The 21,468-nt window shown below is 38.2% G+C and overlaps 1 protein-coding gene across 2 annotated transcripts; it reads left to right on the forward strand.

Annotated features, from left to right (window-relative positions):
• Positions 1 to 719: 719 nt before the first annotated feature.
• Positions 720 to 20,985, forward strand: LOC144628220 (uncharacterized). 2 transcript variants are annotated; one of them, XM_078486287.1, is made up of 27 exons: positions 720 to 1,008; positions 4,361 to 4,524; positions 6,763 to 6,838; positions 7,654 to 7,772; positions 8,091 to 8,138; positions 8,703 to 8,783; positions 9,521 to 9,579; positions 10,035 to 10,189; positions 10,279 to 10,323; positions 10,674 to 10,710; positions 10,991 to 11,109; positions 11,222 to 11,296; positions 11,495 to 11,548; positions 11,655 to 11,707; positions 11,938 to 12,055; positions 12,423 to 12,728; positions 13,298 to 13,747; positions 14,058 to 14,421; positions 15,096 to 15,250; positions 15,393 to 15,546; positions 16,350 to 16,918; positions 17,633 to 17,924; positions 18,254 to 18,370; positions 18,458 to 18,556; positions 18,940 to 19,038; positions 19,628 to 19,770; positions 20,263 to 20,985. In XM_078486287.1, exons 2-27 carry the CDS (start codon positions 4,457 to 4,459, stop codon positions 20,464 to 20,466), a joined length of 4,059 nt encoding a protein of 1,352 aa, XP_078342413.1. In that variant the 5' UTR covers positions 720 to 1,008; positions 4,361 to 4,456; the 3' UTR covers positions 20,467 to 20,985. The 2 variants fall into 2 exon arrangements, with proteins under 2 accessions (XP_078342413.1, XP_078342414.1); XM_078486288.1 differs by having other exon boundaries at positions 10,991 to 11,103.
• The last annotated feature ends 483 nt before the right edge of the window (positions 20,986 to 21,468 follow it).

Below are 21,468 nucleotides of genomic sequence, written 5' to 3' on the forward strand. Positions count from 1 at the left end.
ATTCGTTGTTTAAATTGCCACGTTGTAGAAACATCGTGTCGGGTTTAAAAACCGGATGCCGCGAACATGATCTTGCACATGCAAAAAAGTCATGATCTTTCGCTTGAACACCAGCGTACCAGACAATTGCGGGAGAAAACCAGAAATTCGGATGAATGTAGAATCTCAACATTTAATGTCCTTCGCGATTCGACATTTTCACAAGCGGCAGTAAAAGAGATTATAGATCAGATATCTTTTGTTCCTGATCAGTTTGATGTGCTGTAAATTATTGACTTTTCGAACGTAGAGAATAAGCTTGCAAACAATTATGTCCATTGATTTTCAGCGGACATTGTTTGCCCAGCGCCAAATTTGCATACGTGAAGTTGGAATCCATTGTTTTGTGTAAATCCAGTTTTACATTTTCGATCAAAAACTTCCATTCATCCGAATATTAACAATGTCGTAACTAAGAACGTTCCACTTGATTGAAGATTCGAAGACGACTGACGTTTGGCAATTCACTGCCCAGAACCTGCTCCCGAATAAAGTTTAAACGCATTTATCTATTCAAAAGAAGTCTGTGATATTTCCTCGATCGTTGTTTGACATTACATTTCCTGACTTTCAGTCCGGTGTTTAAAAAACGGAAAAGAATCACACCACCTTCGCCCGCGTGCCACGGTCTGTTGTTTCCTGTGTGACGTCACTAAAAGCGTCACGTGACAACAGGTAAAAACGCATGCGCAACGACCACAAATTCGTCTTCCTTTCGTAAGCAGCAAGAGCAACTGCAAATGGCGTTGAGTGAGTTGTATTTTTTGTGAAAATACTTCGCCAAACGGTGTTATATCTGGACTTTTTGAAAGAGCAGACGCCCTCTTGCAAGTTTAGGGTGTCGTCAATTTGTTGGAGTGAGCGTCAGTGAAATTTTGGTTGTGGAAATTTGAACTTATTTTACACCAGTATAAGTAGCACGAGTTAGATGACTGTGGTGTTCGACCAACCCTCAACGGACGCTGTTAGGTAAGTCGTATGCGTCACATTTCAGTCTTCCATGTACCCTAGCGTTTCGTTGGTACATGGTGGATCTATAAGCCACAACTGGGATGTATTTTTGCGACGAAAACTGCCACCCATTTCTGGTTTACATGTTGATATGTTTGTATGTTATCACCTTAAGTTTACGTAGCTCCTTCTTCATGTTGTTGTGTTCGCTTCGCTGTGTTTGTACCTTCATACGTCTGTTTTATTAGGTACAATCATTTCTACCGGCACGATTCGTGCTTTTACAACTGTAGAAGTGAAACTAGATATTGCCGATATATAAACTTACTATGGCTGCTTTCAGAGCGAAGGTTAGAATTCAAATCAATACGCCTACTTAGTTGTTTTTCTCGAGTGTACAGGGGAAACGAATTCGTGACAATAATAACCGCTATATGAGCTACTCATGCCACAAATTTATCGCATTTGAATGTCGCAACGTTTTCCTCGAAGCGAAATGTTTTCATCTATCATTTGGCCCCCATAGAGTGAAAGCAAATCGATTCAGCCCTGAGAGAATTTTGTATATCAAATGTTTCAGTAATTTGACCTTACCCTAAAAGACGAAGTGAGCTTCGGTGAAATAACAAGCAGAGAGCGATTTTAAGTCGAAAAATGTCGATTCCAAGCCATCAAAACGAGCTACTTTTGCTCCGGGTTCATGTTATGTCTTTTATTTTGTGAAATTATAGTCGATTCGTTCGAATCATTTTAATAAATCTGACGACTGCTCTCAACAAACGGTAAATTCAGTTTCTGAAGTACTTTTACTTGCATAATCTTTAAACTATAACGATATTTTTGACAGATTTGTTCTTATCCAAACCATATCGAAATCTTTTTATAGGAGAAATTTCGTTATAAACTTCGTAAACATGTGCTCGCGTCCGCCATTTTGTTTCATCGACTTGTTTTTCATACGACGACCAAATTAGAATTTTCTTGAGTGATTGCTTCTTCGCTAGTTATTTAAAACATGCTAGACATTCAAATGACAAGAAATACCCTTTAAGAATTATCTTTCTGGTTTTAATGTCTTTTCATGGCCGAAAACACTTAGATTTAGAGCTTGTTTGACGGAGTTATGAAATCCACTTTAATGTTAGCCGTCGCTGGCTAAGTAGAACCCCGAATCTCGATAGGAAAACATCCTCATGAGAATCGAGGAAACATTCACACATTCAGGAAATGCTGTTTGTCGCTCAGACGAAGAAAAGAAATGTTTTGGCGCTTATAAACGTGCATCTTTAAAGGTGTGTCCTCTGATTCTCAACCCTTTCTAGTGTTCAAATATTTATCGTATCTCAATTCATTTCGTCGAACCTTTCTTTCCGATAGCGAAGTTTATTATAATATCGTTCATTTTCTGTCTTTATAATTGTATTTTGTACCATGCTTTTTGCTTAGAAAGCCTCGTGTGTTTTTGCTGTCGTCTGGCGTAGAAATTGTGGTCGAGATGAACCGAACCGCGTCTGTGGAACGTGTTTGTTTGAACGACCTACCATCTGCTTTGCTTCGTTGCTTTCTACTATGGATGTTATGATTAATGCATGTCCGTCGCTTTACAGGCCTTATTTCTGCAACACCTCGACTAATTCTTCGCTTAGAGACTGTTTTTGGCCATGTTTATGTGTTTTATGTACCGTATTAGTTTCACCTATTTTGGAAAACGTTCATGTTCGACTCGATTTGCGTTCCGCTTGAATTTTTGTCGCGATTTGCATGTATTTTTCATGACGTGGTTATGTGCTTTGTATTTGTATGCGTGTTCAGAAAGCGAAAATCGATCTTTTCTCGTTTTATTTTGGTATAAAACGCTTCAGGGCTGTGGCTTTCTCTTGTTGGGTCGCTTTATAGATCAAGAATGATCACTATTATCGATTTCTTCGAAGTTGCTTCGTCGCGAAGCTTTCAAAAGTCGACTTGCCGAGTTGAACTGTTTCGCCAGGATTATTATTATCAAAATAATCTTCTATCAGATGTAAGGTTCTCCTTCATTTATTTTGAATTTCTAATTCGCTAACGCTCCCTTGAAAGCCTGTTTTCCATTTAATAACAATATATCATCCTTCCGATTGTGTTATATTCGTAGACATTTTTATGCGACAAGAAAATATTCCCGTTTGTTTTAATCTTGAGGTTTTTGAGAAATAAAGTGTCTCTTTACTGGATCTGCTTGAATGATGAAGCATGTGTTCTTTTAGTTCCATTTTCGTGTGCTCAAGTCTGGGAAATGCAAAAGACTTTCAATGATAACAGCTTTCACAGGCGACCAAGACATCTGTTAATTTTTCAGAAGCTGAAAGTTTTTTTGAATTTGAATCACCGTTAATTACGATTTGGCAGCGTTTGAAGATGTCTCTTGCAATTATTAGAATCCAACTATATTTATTGGACATTTGATGTTTAAATAGCAAGAATATTTTATCCTAATACTGTTGACAACTTTGTGTCAGCCAAAATGCAAATAGATCTTCCCATAGGTCGATTCCATATCACCCAAGGCCCATTTCATGTAAAAGAACACCTTTCTGAATTTCCAGCTTTAGAACTTTTAACAGCTTGTACGTCCATAAAACATGTATTCTTGCACGACCATTCATTACGCTGATGTCGTCTCCTGCAATTCTGTGAATTTACATTTTGCTCATTATCACAAACACTGCTTCATTTCATATTAATTTTACATGTATGATGCAAGATTCATTCATTCCCCTTGGAGATTTGTTGCATCTTGAATGAGCTCCAGTCTAACGTTTTCTTCTTTTTGGCCTGCTTCTTTTACATGCAAGGTTTAAGAATAAAAAACTACATGTACAAAGCTTGATTTCCTTAACAATTTGTGGCTTGTTATTGTATGGCTTGCAGACCATGTGGACAACAATATATTTTTATAAGGGCTTATCAGGAACAATCTCTGGTTGGATGTGTTCTTTCTTTTCAGTCCCTATCACGCTGGAGTTTTGTATTGTATTGTGTTGGGATCAATATGCGACTCATTATGGGGCAAGAAATCTTGATAACACACTCAGCATACAGACTCTTTCAATATGGCAGGGATAGATTTAAATTTGAACATTACAGAGAATGCATGCATAAGTGAATTGAGAGTGACTCATTTGACAAGCACCATTTCAATGAAATATCTCAGTACATCACCATTATAATACTGTATTATTCTAACACAGAAGTGTTCTATACAGATCTAGTAAAGATCACAGTGACTGTTTTCCCTTGCCAGATGTCTTGTTATATTTACAGTGCCTAATAAGTGTCAATGTTCTCCCAAAATCTGACTTGTCAAAATTCGTTCTGGTGTTTGTCTCCAAAGGTTTGGTTGCTTTGTCGAGCACAATAGTGGACCATGGCTTCATATTTAATGGCAGTTAAGCTTCCATCCCCTGATGAATCATGCAGATAAAAAGTAATGAGTGTCAACCTCCTGTTAGAAACAGCACCCCCAGGCATATCCAAGCCCATGACTGCTGGATCAGAGTGAGGTAATTCAATTTTCCCTTGTACAATACACACATGTACACAAATAGATTTAACCCTGTAATGTCAAAGTGAGAAAAAAATCGTATTTCTTTCTATATTATTAATGAACTGCTGGTAGCCTGTGATTCGAATAAAGGAAAATATAATCGCTCAAGGGATTTAGTCTTCATGGGACACAAAATTCTCTTCATTTACTAAAAGAATTCTTATGCAATCAGTTTAGAGAATTACTAATGTTGATATTGAAGCTTAGTGAGAAAAGAAAGTAGAAAGTTTTTAGTTGTTTCTTCTGTGAAACTATTACATTTCTGTTTAGAAACATGTACATCAATTTTGTATGAAGATCAACTTTCATGTACATTGTACTATGCTGTGGCTCTAGGTTATTTATGTTGTAAGTTAGTAACAAATTTGCCTCTGTTAGAATACTAATTTGAATAAAGTGTTATGCTGTCTGTGATGGTATATTTATATGTTACCAGTAACATGTTTTACCAGTAATTAAATTGCAGTATACTGAGTAATGATAGGGTAAACATACATTCTTTCCCATTTTGGATCTGTTCTTGAAAAAACACATGTAGGTCTAATAAAGCTTAAGCTATATCATAAATGCTTAAAAGCATGATAAAATTATCATATAAATTGGTGAATATAAGTATTGAAGGAAGCTGAGTCTGTATGCATGCAGTGCCACAGGGCCCAAGAAGGACATGCATGTCAGGTGTTGACTGTGGTTTCTATGGTCAGAGGGACTTGAAAATGTTGGCTCTCCTCTCGAACAGGATGTTATACTAGTCCAGCGTGACTTTTGTCAGGTTTTCCCAATAATTTATTATTACATAGAAAGGTTATGTCAAAGCTTCAAAGCGTATCTGGGCAACCTGTAAAAGCATTCTGCAGTGACCAGTCAAAAACTCTCTGAATCACTTAATAAACAGAAAAACGTTTTGGGCAACTTATTTACATTTCAAAATGATGATAAGGTTCACTATGTAAAAGGACAGTTTCACCAACACAAACGAAAAATAAAGTTATAAAGGTAATGCCTGTTTATTTCCAAGGGGTCCATAAGTTGTGCAATTTATTGACAAGATAATACCCTTCATAACAGACTTCCAACCTATTATTTTGTATCATTTTTTTGTGTTATTCGAGTTAGTTGTGTCTGATTCCCTTGATATCTACCTGTTGTTTATGCGGTTCATTTTGTTGTTCAGGTGAAGTGTAACAATTTTACTGCAGGCAGAATTTTCTTGCTGCCTTTTGATCTGTTGCTAAGTAATATGGCTATTTTGATAAAACACAATCATTGGTAATCTAAACATCATGTTACAAATAGGACAGCAAAAACTTTTGTTATTACAGAAATACATGCAGATTAAAACATATATTATTCTTCTCTGATGTGACATTTAAAGACAGAGGAATCTTAAGAAGGTTGCTGAATGTGTTATTGGAACCTAAACTGCTTTTGTTTTGAAATGGACAGTAAACCTCTAATCCAGTTACCCAAGAATGAAGTTTTTATTGGAACTTTGCTCCAAAAGTAAAGTTATCGTTAATAAAGTTCACTTTAGTATCTTAGTTTATAGCAAGGTAGTACATGTATGATGTAGTTTTTGAGAGCTAGAATAGTGCTGTTTAGTCTTCAATCTTCATCATTTGGAATGTTTGACAGATTGAGTTTCATTACTACCAGTTGTATCAAATTCTGCAACTAAATATCATGAAATCGAGACTATGGAATGTAAAACAATATGTACTTTGGCCTTTGTCCTCTAAATTGTTACCAGAAACCATGTGAATGTCTTTAAAATATCATTTCATGTTTGATCCCTCAACCCTTGGATTGAAACACAATATTCTCTCTTCTTAGTACACTTTATTTTAATTGTAGTTCTGAAAAATGATATTGGTGGTCTACTAAGTCAGTGACTTCCTTCTTTTAGTCACCTCTTTGTTTTACAACGTGTTATTGAAAGTGTGTTTCACAGGGATGTGCTCAGACTTTTTTCAGCCAAGTGTTTGTACTTTATTCGTCCATTATATTTCTAATTTACAGAAATGTCATATATCTGCTAAAAATATTAATATATAATGACTGGAGATCTTAGCAAGCTCTAAGTGTTTTATTCCTTTACAATGTAGAAGTGGATAATTGAAATTGCTTTTAATTAGCTATGGACAGATGCAATTAAAGTGCTAATGAAGTATTCTCTATTGTATTCACAGTCCTCAGCCTGCAGAGTCTAGCACTGCACCCAAAATGCCCAGTATTGCCTCCATCCGCCACATTCCTCACATCTTGGTAAGCCAAGTTATTCTAGGATGAAGCTTTTTTGTCGGCAAACTGCCAATTCCAATTGAATTGCTTTGCTGATTAATTCAACAAGGGCTAAATGACTTTGCGGGAATTCAAGCTTACCAGACACAGGAAGCAGAGTATATAGTTCTTAACCCTTAACCCCTGAGAGTGCCAACTGGCATGTTATTTTATTAATGGCTGAATGTACAACCTGTATGGCCAATTGTTTAAAAGTTTAGCACTTAAATGTTCTCACTGAGACCATTTTAATGTGTACATGTATTTCGATTTGATTGGCTACCCAATGACTTTTGAAACTTCTTTTCCCAACTGGTGTATATTTTTTATAACATAACTGACATAAACCACTTCACTGAAAGCTGTACATTAAGCTTATTTGACAAAATTTTTACTAAGGGTCCCGTAGTAAAGTTGTAAATAGTTCCTTGTGATTTACCACTTTTTTGAAATTCCAGGGGGCAAAGAAATTGACAAAAGTCATTTTTACTAGCCTCAAAAAGTAATTTCTGCATTGGTTTAGGATCATAAGTATTGTGCTTATGATGCCAGCCCAAATGCAAAGTCCTCTAGCTCCAGGCTAGTGGACTCTAATTTCCCTGCACAGCACATTCATTTGATCAATTTCACAAAACCTTTTCTTATGTTTGAGCTTCAAGGCAACTTTTCTCATATTTGAGGTTTTCCTGCAATGATACAGTGCATGATCTCTTGTAACACCAGCTTCTCCCAGTGTATAGTAAAATAAGCATGGAACACAATAAGGGTGATTTTAAATCATATGTATTGGTGATTTTCAGGATCATAACTATGGGCAGCCCCCGCCCATGACACCCCCGGACTCCAACAGTCCAGGGCCCGAGGATGGTGATACAGGGAATGAGGATGATGAAGATGGCGGGGTTACGCGGTGTATTTGGTAAGAAGCCTCAATTTCTATGACAGTGATGCATATGACTTGATGTAATTTTCTGATCAGAAATGGCAGCTGCAGTAATTTTGTTATACATGCCTGTTGCCTTCCTTGTTTGGCAATGAGATCCTTTTGCTAAAAAATATGAATCTTTCTTGTTGAGTACATGAGTGTAGCAAATGTGGGCTAGCTGATCAATTTACAGTGTAGGAAAAGGGATGCTGAACCTTTTGAGCCCTTTGCTTTGAAAAGTGGTTTGAACAAAAAATATATTTAATGAATGTATGACATAAGCTCACAATCTTTCTCTTTTCTTTATTTCAGCGAGTTTGATCATGATGATGGTTACATGATATGTTGTGACAAGTGCAGGTTTGTTTTCTTGTCTTACAGAATTGTATATTTTCTGTGAATTCTGCTACATTTTTGTCTGTAGTTAAAAAGGTTTGTGTTTAAGCCTGTAGGCCCATACAGTGGATGTAAAATTCCAAGTTCCAAATTTTGACTGAGTATCTTCATTTCCCTTAGACAGGGGACTTAAAGACCCTTAGACTACATTATAAGGGTAAAGTGAAGTTTGTTTCCTCACTGGTTTCCCGTTGGGCTACATGTCAGGGATGTAGATCAAAGCTGGGAGTCGGGTAAAATACCTGTATGTTGCATGAATTTACTACCCATGAAGGCTGGGAAATGGGTAAATTGGGTAGGTTTGAAAGCCCTTTCCTCAACTAACTAAAGCGAAGAAATTTTCACCAATTTTAAATCTAAGCTACATACTTTCATGTTCATGTATTCACCAGATCTTTTTGCTTCACTTTGCAATTGGCTTATAAAATTGAAATTTTAGTTTTTAGACTTTCTTACATGGACCAAACCAGCTATCTGTTCTGCTGTTCTGGTTGTTAATGTTTTTGGTTCTTTTGTTGTCCTTTGTAGTGTATGGCAGCATATTGAGTGTATGGGCATCCAAGCTGATGCCGTACCTGAAAACTACCTTTGTGATCAGTGTCAACCAAGGTTGGTAACTTTTCCATGAAGGGTAACCAAAAGCATGTTTATACGACAGAGAAAATTGGGTACGGACCCGTCAAAAAGTCAATCCGGACCTGACTGCTTTTGTAGAGAAACATTCAACTTTACGCAGGGCCACATAAAGTTGATTGTTTCTCTACAAAAGTAGTCAGGTCCGGACCGATCTTTGATGGGTACGTACCCGGTTTGCCCTGTCCTGTAAACTTGCTTCAAGTTATTGCATGCACATACGTAAATTTACAGGGCCATTAGTTGTAAGACTACATAAATAATCTGTACATTCATTTAAGATATCTTGTGACAAATTTGAACATAATGATTCAGTTTTTTGATGGAAAAAAAACTGCTTCAAGTGACCTCTTGGATGTGTAGGGCTGTCCCTGGTGTAAAATGCTGTAATAATTATATCCTTGCTGATTACCACACATTGTGCGTCAAGATACCATCTGGTAGTTGATTAGATTCTCTTTATATTTTTTTCACCTGACTGCTATCAAGGCAGTGCATTGTATTGATGTTGGCTTAAAATAGATCAAGGACTATTACAGTCTTGTGTTATAAATTACGGGTACATTCATTTCAATAACAAGGGCGGGATTTGCCGTGTAAGGACATGTAATTACTGGTTTTCTTTTCAATCTCCATCTACTGTATGCTGTACATGTAATATATTTTTTACTTGACAGACCATAAATGAAGTGTACATTTTCTTGTCTTCACAGAACATTAGACAGAGAACGGGCCAGGGCGATTCAAGAGCGGAAAAAAGAAGAGCAAAGTGGTAGGTGTTTAAATTGTTGCCAGCCCTGATGCTCCCTTCAGAAACCTTATTATTTTTATTTATGCAAAAAAAAATTCACATCAGAATTTTTTATTTTTAATGTTGCAAATGAAGAACATGCATGGCTTACACATGTATTCTATTAAAGAAATGGTAAACAAATTCTCCAAATTTGCAAAAAAAAAAAGTAAGTATGGCTTTATTGCACGTTCAAGACAGTACAGGTGTAAGGGACAATAACTAATATCAGCCAATCAGAATGCTGTATGGCTGGTCCGATATTTTCTTATATTGGGCTTACTAAAAGTTCTACAGCTGTTTTTCCATCATAAAGCCATGTGATAAATCTGTTACTTACCAAGCTTGCTAGGGACTGTCCTGGAAGAATATTGGGCATTTTTATCAGAAGGAATGTCAAGAATTCTTTCTAACACTTATATCGTTCTTTTTTCAAGATGATGATAGTGAAGATAGTGAAGAAGAAAGGGAAACGCCGTCATACACTGCTATCTCCAATACACCAACAAGCATCACGCTGACGGCCAAAGTTAGCCAGAAGCGAAAACGGGGGCCTAACAAGATCAAAGTTAAAGATAAAGATATTCTTCATGTATGTAAATCCTTTTTTGATTTCTCTGGCTTCTTCAATACCCAGACTTAAAATGTTGTGATTTTCTGACTGAATTATTCCTATCACAGAGTGGTGAAAACCTTGATAAAGACAAGAAACCCAAGAGGAGACGGGTAGGTTAAAAAATTCTTTTTTTTAAATTCTAAGCATAAGAAAGTCCTATCAAACATTTCTTTTAATGTTAGTTCTGAAAATTTGGTGCTACATGAAGACAGTATCACTTAGTTGATGGATTTCTTTATTCTCATCACTTATTTGGTTAACAGTGTATTGATATTGTTAGGAGAAATTACACTTCTTGCTAAGGCACCATCTACTGAGCAATCTTAGAGATGTTATGTACTCTGACCACCCATCAGGCAATGCTAAAAAACTACAGAGAAAAAACCATATAATAAATTGATCAGGTAATCAATTAATGTTAGCTGTTTATTGATGTTGTCTTTATCTGCTTTTGATTCAGAGACAGAAGCAAAAACCTCCCCCTGGATTTGTCCCTGGTGAGTTTGGGCTAGTAAAGAATTTTTTACAGTCATTTGCTATTATATGACACACACTGTAACTGTAAATTGTATAGTTTCTATGTGTTTTCTGGTACAATAATTATAGTGTAGAGCTTTGCAGACTTCATAACCAATCAGAACATAATCTCAACATTGTGTCTTGGTCATTGTGTAAAAGTGCTGATTGCCTTTCTACATACCTTCAAAACATTCTATTCATTCTGTACACGATAATTATTCCCACATTGATTGCATGTTTCATGTTATTTTCTTTCAGTTGATGAGGAAACTAATGAGGCATGGGACAACGCATGTAATTCTTTTGATAATTACGAGGAGTTGAAAGAAAACATTTACGGCAAGGAGCTGGAGCAACTTGCTCTAAACTCGGTACAGGTGAGTTTAATTGTTTACTAAAACAAAATATCATTTTCATTTGCCATTTGCAGTTATAAAATCCACAAATTTACCTCGAGTTAACACGTTTTTAAAATGGATAATTCTTCAGGAAAATGGATTCTTGCCATCTGTTGCCAATGACGACCAGCTATGTAAAGTGGTAGAAGTGCAGAGATGTAGAAAGGTATGTTAGTACAAGGTTGTTCACCACTCCTGGCTTTCTGTGGGTAATGGATTGGTGACCAATAGTTATAAACACATGTCAGTTACTCAAGCAATCCTATAATAGATATCCTAGTGCCAAGAGTGCGGAGTTAACTGTCTTCCACTTTTTCAAGTCTGTGCAGTATATTGAAATCAGATTCATTTGTTATTTTTATAGGGTATTGTGGCTACAGAAGACATGGACAAGGACAGATTTATTATCCAATGCAAGGTTGGTCTCAGTGTACTGCCAGAATTGATTTTGTTTTCTGAAGGAGACAATAATAGTGGATGCATAAGGGAAGTTTTGTAACTTTGAATTTCTTTATTTCTTTCAGGGAAAACTTATGCTTCTCTCCAAGTTTGAATCAGAAAATCCATTTTTCAAAAGGTAATTTGCCGGTACCTCTGTTGACAAGTATTCAAAATATCAAACCTTCTATGTTCCTTTGTGAAGTCAACCATCTCTGTGAGAGTAGCATTGTATTCTTGGGCATGATACTAGATTCATGCAATGACAGCATTCTCCTGGGGTATTTTTCATTTCCTGATATCTTCATGCTATGCATTCTTCGTTTGCCTGTACGTTGTTCTAAATGAAATATTGTTTCTCACGTGCAGGTGCAGTCCATATGTGTTCTATTATTCAGACCTCGATCACTTACAGTTGTGTGTGGATGCAAGAACTCATGGTAATGATGCAAGGTTTGCCAGAAGATCCTGCTCTCCTAACTCAGTGGTGAGTGTTTCTGTGTTTCACATACTTTAAGACATGTTAAAATGCTTCAAGTCAAGGTCCTTTCCTGCTTTCTTGATATTGGTCAAGAGAAGTTTCAAGTTATTACCATTGAAACTAAAAGTTAGATCAAGGCTGTGCTCTAGCAGGGTCCAGGTGCCAGAGGCGACTTACTTTTGCCTTTGTGTGACTTAGATAACTTTGCTATCATAAAAGCTTTTAATAGCTGGGCACCCAAGATTCCTTACATAAGGGCATTTGGGCACCCTGCAATTATCCCACCAGCACAGCTTTGTAGATAGGGATGCTGTATGTATAAAGAAAGTGGGTTTCTATATGATCTTACATTGGAGTTATTTTTGCATTGTAGGTCAAGCACTTCATACTTGGTGGGAGGCCATGCCTAGGGATCTTCTCCTCATGTCCGTTACCAAAAGGGGCTGAAATCACCATCCCATTTGAGTTCCAATATGAAGAGTACAACAGCTACCTGGACTGTGCTTGTGCTATGGACATGTGTGCCGTAATGAAGTACAACCTCAAGTTCCAGAATCAAAATCATGATAACCACACACAAAAAAGATTCAAGGCACATGACGATGATAGCAACTCTGGAGGCCCCCACCAGAAAATGTCCCCTCTCAGAGTGTCACTGGGAAATAGTCAGAGTTTACAGGTGACAAAAACAAGATTTTGTGATTTGATAATTTTTCTCTCAAGGCTAGATTTCAGGGTTTTTAATTTTTTAGCTGCAACCCCACTAAGGATGTTTGTTTTTTTTGCAAAGGAGGTTTGGATTTTTTCTTCAAAGAAGAATTTGGACCCTTCAGTAATTTTTTTAAAGGTGCTGACAAACAATCAACCCTTTGGATTTCGTTTTTCAAAGGGCACCAACCGATATCCCAAAGCCCTAGTCTGATGGCCCTGGGCTGGTGGATTTTGCGGTTGAGCTAGTAAACTTTTTGGGGAAGTCCACCTCGGGAAACCCGCGGCTGATGTGCAAATGATTTCAGGCGGTACTGTACCTGACTAGTGAAAAATTACTTTTGGCTAGTAAAATCTGACATGTCACTAGCCAGTAAGCCAGTGAGTAAAAAAGCTAGTGTCAAGCCCTGGGCTAGTGACATAGACTTTCGGGCTAGAACATCCTAGATTCAACTTGCCCAAAAGGCAAGCTGGAAAATTGAATTTCTTTGCACCCTGGAAGAGCTAACATGCAATTTTTTTGGTATCATGATTCTACAGGGTGACAGTGACTCTGATGCCGAAAACAATCCTGAAAAGCGAGGCAAGAAGAGCAGGGAAGAAAGAAAGCTGGAGGCATACCTGCGGCAAATTGAGAAAATGGAAAAGAAAGAGAAACGGAAACAGCAAACCCAGAAAGAACACAAGCATGAGCTTATCAGCCCAGTCAGTCAAGAAGTCTCATTTACCAAGTTCAACAGTAAGAACATTAAAGGGATAAAGCGAGCCTTGAATAAGAGGCGAACAGGGACGCCAGGATTTAAAAGTAAGCGAGCAAGGCTGTCAAGTTGTTCTTCAGAGCCTTTGTCTCCTGATGATCACAGTAGCACAGCTTCTACTCCGACGACGCCAAAGGTGACATCAGCATCCTCATTACCAGAAGAACCTCATTCTGTGACTCCATCCACGTCACCTCACAGAAGCTTTAGGTTCTCTAAGGACAGCAAACAGGTAAATAATAAGTACAAATGTGATAAGCTGCAATTTAGATTGAGATGCTGAACACCAGCGTGGACATGAACAGTGTACACTCATTTTTGAATGAGCCATTTTTTTAAAATTTGAGTGAATCAAGGTTGTATGGGTAACTTGTGATCACTTAGTATTTACCAAGAAAAAGAAAATGTGATTGTCACTACTGGACCTTGTCAGAAACCATGAATCCACAATCCCATTCAGTTCAGTGAGTGCAACGGGTAAAAGGAAATAAACTGTTTGAATTTTTGCAAAGACTCAGAACTTGTCAAATTTTGTATTTCAGTATGCAGATGAAGAGTTAAAGGCATCTCCCACAAAAGACACTGTAATCTCTATAAAGACAGAACTAGGAGATCACAGTGAAGCGTCCACACCTAATTCTCCAATTACACCAAGAGAGGAGAATGAACCAAAGCTTGTACAAAGCACGACCAGCAGTACAACTGATCATGACATTCTACCAGATGCTGGTCATGTTGTTTCTGAAAATTCTGTGGCTGCGGTTGATGCTGTGTGTACAACAAGAACAGTGGACAACACTGTATTGGGCAAGGACTTAAGTAATTCACTTACGGAGTGTATGGTTGAGATAAATGTTGCCGTTAGCAGTGGAAGAAACACGCCAAGTCCATGTCCATCAACTGCAGGTAGGTAACTTAAAGTGAAGTCTATTTCTTTTTTGGTATCTGTACTAATTTTACCTTTGTTTAACAATTAGACTACGAGCCTGAGTTTTCTATGAGCGAATAGTCAACGAGGTGCAGCCGAGTTGACAATCGCTCATAGAAAACGAGGGCGAGTTGTCTAATTGTTTTAGTAGAAACTCTCAAAGGACTGCAGTCCAAAAACCTACAACTTTACGTTCTTATTAGCCAAAAATGAAGAAAAATTAATCTTTAAATGAACAACGAGCGCCCGATCGTTTTCTATCAGCGAATAGAAAACAGTGGGAGAACCAATCAGATTTGCGGATTTCTAATAGAACACGGTTTCTACTAATAATAATTATACCTGCAAATTCTAGTGCCTGGTCCTTGAAATAGTTACCCTTTAATTTGGCAACCCCTCTTCTCCCTTGCAAGAATGTCCAGCTAATTTAATTTATCTAAGCAGTTGGCTTTAGTTTTCATAATGAGGAGAGACCATGAGCAATTCTGCTCCACCCCACTGCCTAGTATTTAACCAGTTCATCCTAATAGTTTTCAGGTTCCCAATTATTCACTCCATGAAGAGAGGTGCTTATTGCCCTTATTAAGCAGCTATGTAATGGTTCTATGCAGTGAGTTATTTAGAGATTTTGTATTTTATTTTGCACGCACAGGCTCCCCAACCAGTGCAGAGAGTGTAACAAGTGGTTACAGTGGCTCAGCTACTGAGAGAACAAGCCCAGGTCCTGCACCTGGGAGTCCTGTGGCATCTGTGAAGTTTGGCCCCAGGGCTACAAGATCCAGTCCTTTGTATGGATCACTAAAGAAGGTACTTTAAATCAACATCATGTTAGCTCAAGATTAAATATTAGAAAAGTGTTCATGTTGGAATTAAGAGTTACGTGTACATTCTTTACTCTAGAAGTTCAGCTACAAACACTTTGTTTGTTTGTTTGTTTTCTTCCTTGCAGAGGTGGTTATTTCAGTACCTTTATGGTCAAAACATGGTCAATGAAAGGCCTCCAAATGGTTTTAAACTCAATGTCGGCAATGCTATGAGTGGGCTGGTAAATGGTAAAACAATTCCATCTTCGCTGAGAAGAAATGGTCTACCCAAAATTATAGGTAAGTGTCCATTTTGCTAAGCAATTAAATTTATGGTGCTATTGTTTACTGTGCCACCCCCTAGGAGAATCCTCCATTGTATATGGTCCCCACCTTGCCTGATGTACAAATGTACCTTTTTACATGAAATTTTGGCGACGCTTTCGCTAAATTAAAATGCACCAAAATTAAGTGTCGCAAAATTTAAATCATTGCTAAATTAAAGTGAGTATAATATGAAATTCTGCCATCTGGTCCGTTTCACACTATCACGCTATTTTACAGTCGATTATGACGTATCAGATGTCTACGTGTATAAATTTCAGTCATCTGGTCATTTCAACTTCCCAACTGCAATGGACTCTTCGAATTCGCTTGTGAAATCACTAAAATTAAGTGACTTATGTTGCAAAATTTACAAAAAAAAAAACGCTAAATAAAAGGGTCGCTAAATACGGATTTTTTAAAATCGCTAAATTAATGTGACGCCAAAATTTCATGTAATAAGGTAGGTGGCAAAATAAATGTGCAGTGTAATTTTTAGGAAGCATGACTGTTACACTTGTAGATCAATGTCAGTAGTACATCTCCCTCAGTATGTTATGCTTTCCCCTGCCTCAAAACAATATCACCTATCTTACCCTCTGTGTAGTTTTTAGGAATACATGTTGAATCCACCCATTCCTGTGTACAATTCCTCCAGAAAGTCCCTGCCCTGTTTGTAGTCCTCCTTACGTCTAGATAACAGCTCTGTGCATAGTTGAAGTTTGTTATCACTAAAAGAAAGGTTTTATCTTTGACAGTAACGTTTTTGTTTTAAACAGATCCATTGCCCCTCAAGAAACGACATTTAAGAAGATACCAAAATATGGCTTCCGAATCAGAGGAGCCTGTTAAATCAACAACACAAATAGCACGAACTATATCTAGCGAGCTACCTTGCGAGGAACCACTTATTGTAAGCTCGCCTGTTGCACTTGAACAGCAAGTGCAGATTGTATTAGCAGACAGTGTAAATGACTTGCAACCTCATAAAGAAGAACCTATATCAAACAATGAACGAATCCTTTCGAGAGAAGAAACACTTTTGAGAGTAAACACTTCTAATGCAACAACCAGTATAGAGACTAAAAATTCAATAGTCGCTTCGCAGAACACTACAATCGCAGTATCAACAAGTGACTCTGGAATCTTGCAGAGGAGACCTAGCGACCCCAGACTTGTAAATAATTCACCGGTTACTAGCACAAATCCTGTTGTATCTCCTGGCTATGGTGACCCTGTGGTTACAAGTACAGTTTCACCTGTAGCTGTGGTTACTCCCATCGCTGGGCACTCTGTGATGCAGTTTCCTGCGGGTAATGATTCATCTGGGACACCTGGAAAGAAAAAGGTAAGAAAGGTGTTCCAGTAATATAAAGTGTGGTTCCAGAAAATATCCATTCCCCTCCATGGAAGGGATTTTCCTTATGACCCCCCCCCCCCACCCCTCTGGAAATTCCAATTTAGCTTCATACATTGCTTAAAAGTTTTGGGTCTTTGTGACCCCCCCCTCCCCGGAATTTCCAATCCTTTCTGTGGGGGAGGGGGGGTGTATGGATATTTTCTGGAACCACACAAAAGAGAGTGTGCACACCTTCCCTTAAGTTAGATGTCAACTACAGCTAGTCACAAAAGAATATTGAATTGTACATTATCTAGTATCATCGGCCAGCAGTGTACAGCTCAAGTTAAACTCATCACCAATAGATGAGTGGTAAGGGGTGCCTGAAAGCTCTGTGGGGGCTTCAAGCGAGAGTGGAAGGTAACCATGACAACTGTGCCAGTGGCAACCACCAGCAACACTGAAATACTCAGTGGAAAAAATTGAACTTACTTACCAGTTCTCACCTAGAGGGAGGGGAGGAACGGAAGCGAAGAGCTTTTTGACAACAGCACACAAAGGGGAACAGGAGTGAAATGGCTTGACCTCCGTAGGAGAGCTGCCCTGTAAAAGCCATGTATTAGTGAAGGAGACCACTTACCAGCATTGCCTTGAGTTAAACTTGCCTAAATTACATTTAGCCCCCATTTTATAATTTTCTTATGTCATTCTTCTCTTTTCCAGGTATCCTTGTTAGAATATCGCAATCGATCCCGTAACAGACTGTCAGTAGACCTACCACCGAGAACGTTACCTCAAACAACTGTTGTGACACCTCCATCAAATTCTTCTTCTTCGTCAGCCTTCTCGTCATCAGTTATAAAATCATCTTCCCTAAGTGCATCACTTCCAAATCTCAGTGCGTCTTCATCAGTACCAGCTCCATCGCTTGTTCATCGACCGGTTTCTAACAGTGGAGAGATGAATGGACCACATTTGGAGCCTGTCAGCCCAGACTTAGAGGACAAATCGTCTGGTAAGCAGACAGGTTATTTAACTGCTCAAAAAATTTTCCTATCAAGTATTATGATGGCCTGCATAGCTGGCGGAATAAGTGTGGCACTAGAAAAATTGTGGGCGAATCCCACGTAAATTCCTTCACGGCTCGTCTCAGCTATAAGCAGTTAACAAAGCACTTGCACTTGTTCGGGAATCCTGCCAGCTATGCAGGCTAGTATAAAGCACGCAATGTGTGCAGAAAGCTATGCTATAGCGTTTTGCATGCATGGCAGCTCTGTGGTACTACCATAGCTTATGTTTCTTGTATTACATAGCTTTGAGTAATAATGTCACTCACTTTTCTAGGCCCGTTACATCGGCCAACAAAGGCTCCTAACAGTCTGTATGGAAGAGCAAGTTCCTCTTCAAGAGTAGATGGAAGAGGCTTTGTGTTTGGTGATGGGGACTCGCGCCTCAAAAGAGGTCAGTACTTTTGTTAATTAATGCACTGTCAGTTTTCTTAAATCATATGTAATTTAGAATTAATTTAATTTAATTTTTGTTGTTTAGAAATTCAAAAGAAACATGAGCAACTGACGAGAAAAGAGGAAGGTAGAGCTAAGTTCAGTGAAAAACTGACGTCGTTCATTGCGGAGCAACTGCAAAAAGGTATTTCTTTTGTACATGTTGGTGTTTTGCTGACTAAAACTTGCTTAAAATGTCAGGCCAGGTTAGGTGTGCAATAATTATTGGTGCTTGTTGATATTCCAAGGAAGTGACTTGATTTTTCAGTATGCACGTCAAGTGTTTGTGTGTTTATTAAAATTATAGTCAGGGCTGTTATTTGCCTGTGAATTCAGCACATCAGCACATCTCATTGCTTCCAGCTTAGGCTGTGATAACTTTACATTTTATCTCAAGCCCATACGTGTACAGCTAGCCTAGGATACATTATGGCAATTAATTAGCATTTTTAGACATTTTTGCACCAAACCTTTTCTTGGTGTATTTTTTGTTCATTTGTTTAACACCTTTTATACATCTTACCATAGATTCATCAAAGTCAAAACCCTCAGCAGTTAGGGACGGCCGATCACCAAGTACCAGTACTAGTAGCAATGAGTCTTCCAATCCACCAGCTGAATTAACGGGTACATATTAACTGCTTTGGTTTTCATTTGGTTTCAAGTATATAGCGCCCTGCCCCCTTCGAATGTGTTTTTGTCAATAAGTGGCCCTATTTCAATTAGCCCCCCTATTGTTGATAACTGCCTCTATATATATTGAAGTCATCCAAGTCGAATAGATAAACTCATGAACATTCAAGGCAACCGTACATGTATATATTAACTTCAAAAAGGAACAATTCTTTCAAAAGTAACTGAAATTTCAACAATTTGTTACTGTTACAGTTTCTGTTTTAATATTTATTTAATGTTTGTTTTGAAAATTTAGCTGTTTCTCAGAAAATTAAATAAGTGCCCTGTCCAGAATAAGCGCCCTGTCTTGAATAAGCGCCCTGTCTCGAATAAGCGCCCTCCCTTGAGGTGCCAAAAGTAAATAAGTGCCCGGGGCGCTAGATCAAATTATTACCTTAAGTAAAACCTAAATTTGCTCTGACCAAGCGCTGACACTCGATCAAAAGCGGAAGTTGATATTTACTTAAATTCTCTCAACTTCTTCTCGTGTTAAATTTATGTAGAACACTTAAGAGAATGTATGTTTTTACTTCTTTTACAGGTGATGCCATGGAAATTGAGGATGATGATAGCAACTCGAACTCCAACATCTATGTTAACCCTCCAATGGCAGTTCCTTCGTCACACACACACTCTGCACACATCCCGCATCGTCCATCGCTCCTTTCACAGTTTACTCAACCAGTAGGTGTCTTTGTTTGTCTGTTTGTCTTTTCATTTATGTCCTGTCCTGTCCTGTCACGTAGACAGGGTTGCCACAGGTCAGGTCAGGGAAAAGTAAAATTCTTCAAGGTCAGGGAAAAGTCAAGGAATTTTTTTTTGAGTCAGGAAAAATTGACATATTGAAGAAAAGTCAGAGAAAATTTAAATTATGTCATGATGTCATTCCATTGGGGGGCTGGAAGAAATATTTCAGGTCAATGGGATCTCAGCGATGTTTTTCCTTTGGAAATGGAGGCAGGAAGCTGGAATTATATCTGGCATTTTGCATTTTTTAGTCACGGAAATTGGATTTTCATCAGGGAAAAGTCAGGGTATTTTGAAAACTGATATCTGTGGCAACCATGGTAGATCGCTACGCAACATATAAAATAGGCTTTGACCAGTAATTAAATTCAACTGTTTTCTTCCTAACTAACAGTGAATTAAAAGCTATTAAATTGTTGTTTTCTTTAGAATTACAGAATAAGCCATTCACATCCACCTCTCTATATAACGACAGCTGCACCCCAGCTCCCCTCTCCGTCACATCCACCTGCCCGGTTACCAAGCAATTCACCTCAGTACCTGGTGACTAGTCCTTCTGCTCCAGCGCATGTCCGTTTTCAATCACCGTACCAAGCCGCGCCATCACAGACGGCTGGTTTCTACCACCATTGACCTGGGCTCTAGTGCCCAGACTCCAACGAATATTGTAGTTAAACAACAGTTCTGTAGTAATGTATTAAATTGTAAGGTCTTGCCTATTGTAAATTTTCCTGTTAGTTTTGTCTAGAGCCAAGCTCTTTTCTGCAAGTTGAGCGCGATTGCGTCCAGTTATAGAGAATTTCAGCTGTTGGTTTTGAGTCTTGCGTGAGAGAAAAAAAAGAGCAGAGAGCTTGTTATATAAATTGTATTTAAAGTGGTGATTTGTGGTGAGTTATTCAGCGAGTGGTCAAAATATTACGATTTGTTCAAGTTCCCGTAATTCTCGATGGCTGGAGAATTAATAAGCAGAGTTATGTTAGGTTTTACGACCCATTGCGACCGTTCGCTTGTGGTATAAGAATGTAGCAGTTGTTTTACATATCCTTACGTACTTCACCTTGTATTATAGCCCACCCATATCTTAAACTGTTATTTTAGATGGGAACCAAGACTGTTAAATAAACATGTGTAATGGCTAATGCCTTTTCGTAACACGGTCTCCAGTGTTTTTGTTTACAATTTTTGCCCATACCCTACAAAAGAAGCATCTGATCTAACAATCGAGAGGAATTCGCGAGGAATGGACACTAGTGCACGATGAGAGAAAACCGTCGAGAAAACCAGGTTGCCGTTGAAATTTGAAAACGCCGCGTCAAATGTTTTCCCTCCACATTAACCCGGATCAATTTGAAAACGATACGCTTCATCGTATTGTTAAGCTAATTTAACCTTTTGTTTTGACAGAGAACACGTGACTGTATTTGACGTCAGCGTTTTCAAATAGTCCCGTTTTCGCCGTCCACACTACACCACCTAGCCGGCGTTTTCAAATTTACTCACTTTGCCACTCACTTTAACTTTGGAGAGCGTTTTTGAAAATTCCTGTTTTTGGTGACCGAGAACGCCGGTTCAGTGTGAACAGTTGGCCTAACCGGGGAAAAAAGATGCGTTTTCAAATTTACCCGGGTCAGCGTG

This window comes from Oculina patagonica, chromosome 10 (genome assembly GCF_052425735.1).
Source record: "Oculina patagonica isolate OP01 chromosome 10, crgOcupat, whole genome shotgun sequence".
NCBI lineage: Eukaryota > Metazoa > Cnidaria > Anthozoa > Scleractinia > Oculinidae > Oculina > Oculina patagonica.

Coding starts and splice junctions, on each gene's coding strand:
- LOC144628220 (XM_078486287.1), top strand. CDS start 4,457: ATGAGTGTCAACCTCCTGTTAGAAACAGCACCCCCAGGCATATCCAAG. Junction 11,549..11,654: donor GATTTATTATCCAATGCAAG/GTTGGTCTCAGT, acceptor TATTTCTTTCAG/GGAAAACTTATGCTTCTCTC. Junction 12,729..13,297: donor GAAATAGTCAGAGTTTACAG/GTGACAAAAACA, acceptor ATGATTCTACAG/GGTGACAGTGACTCTGATGC.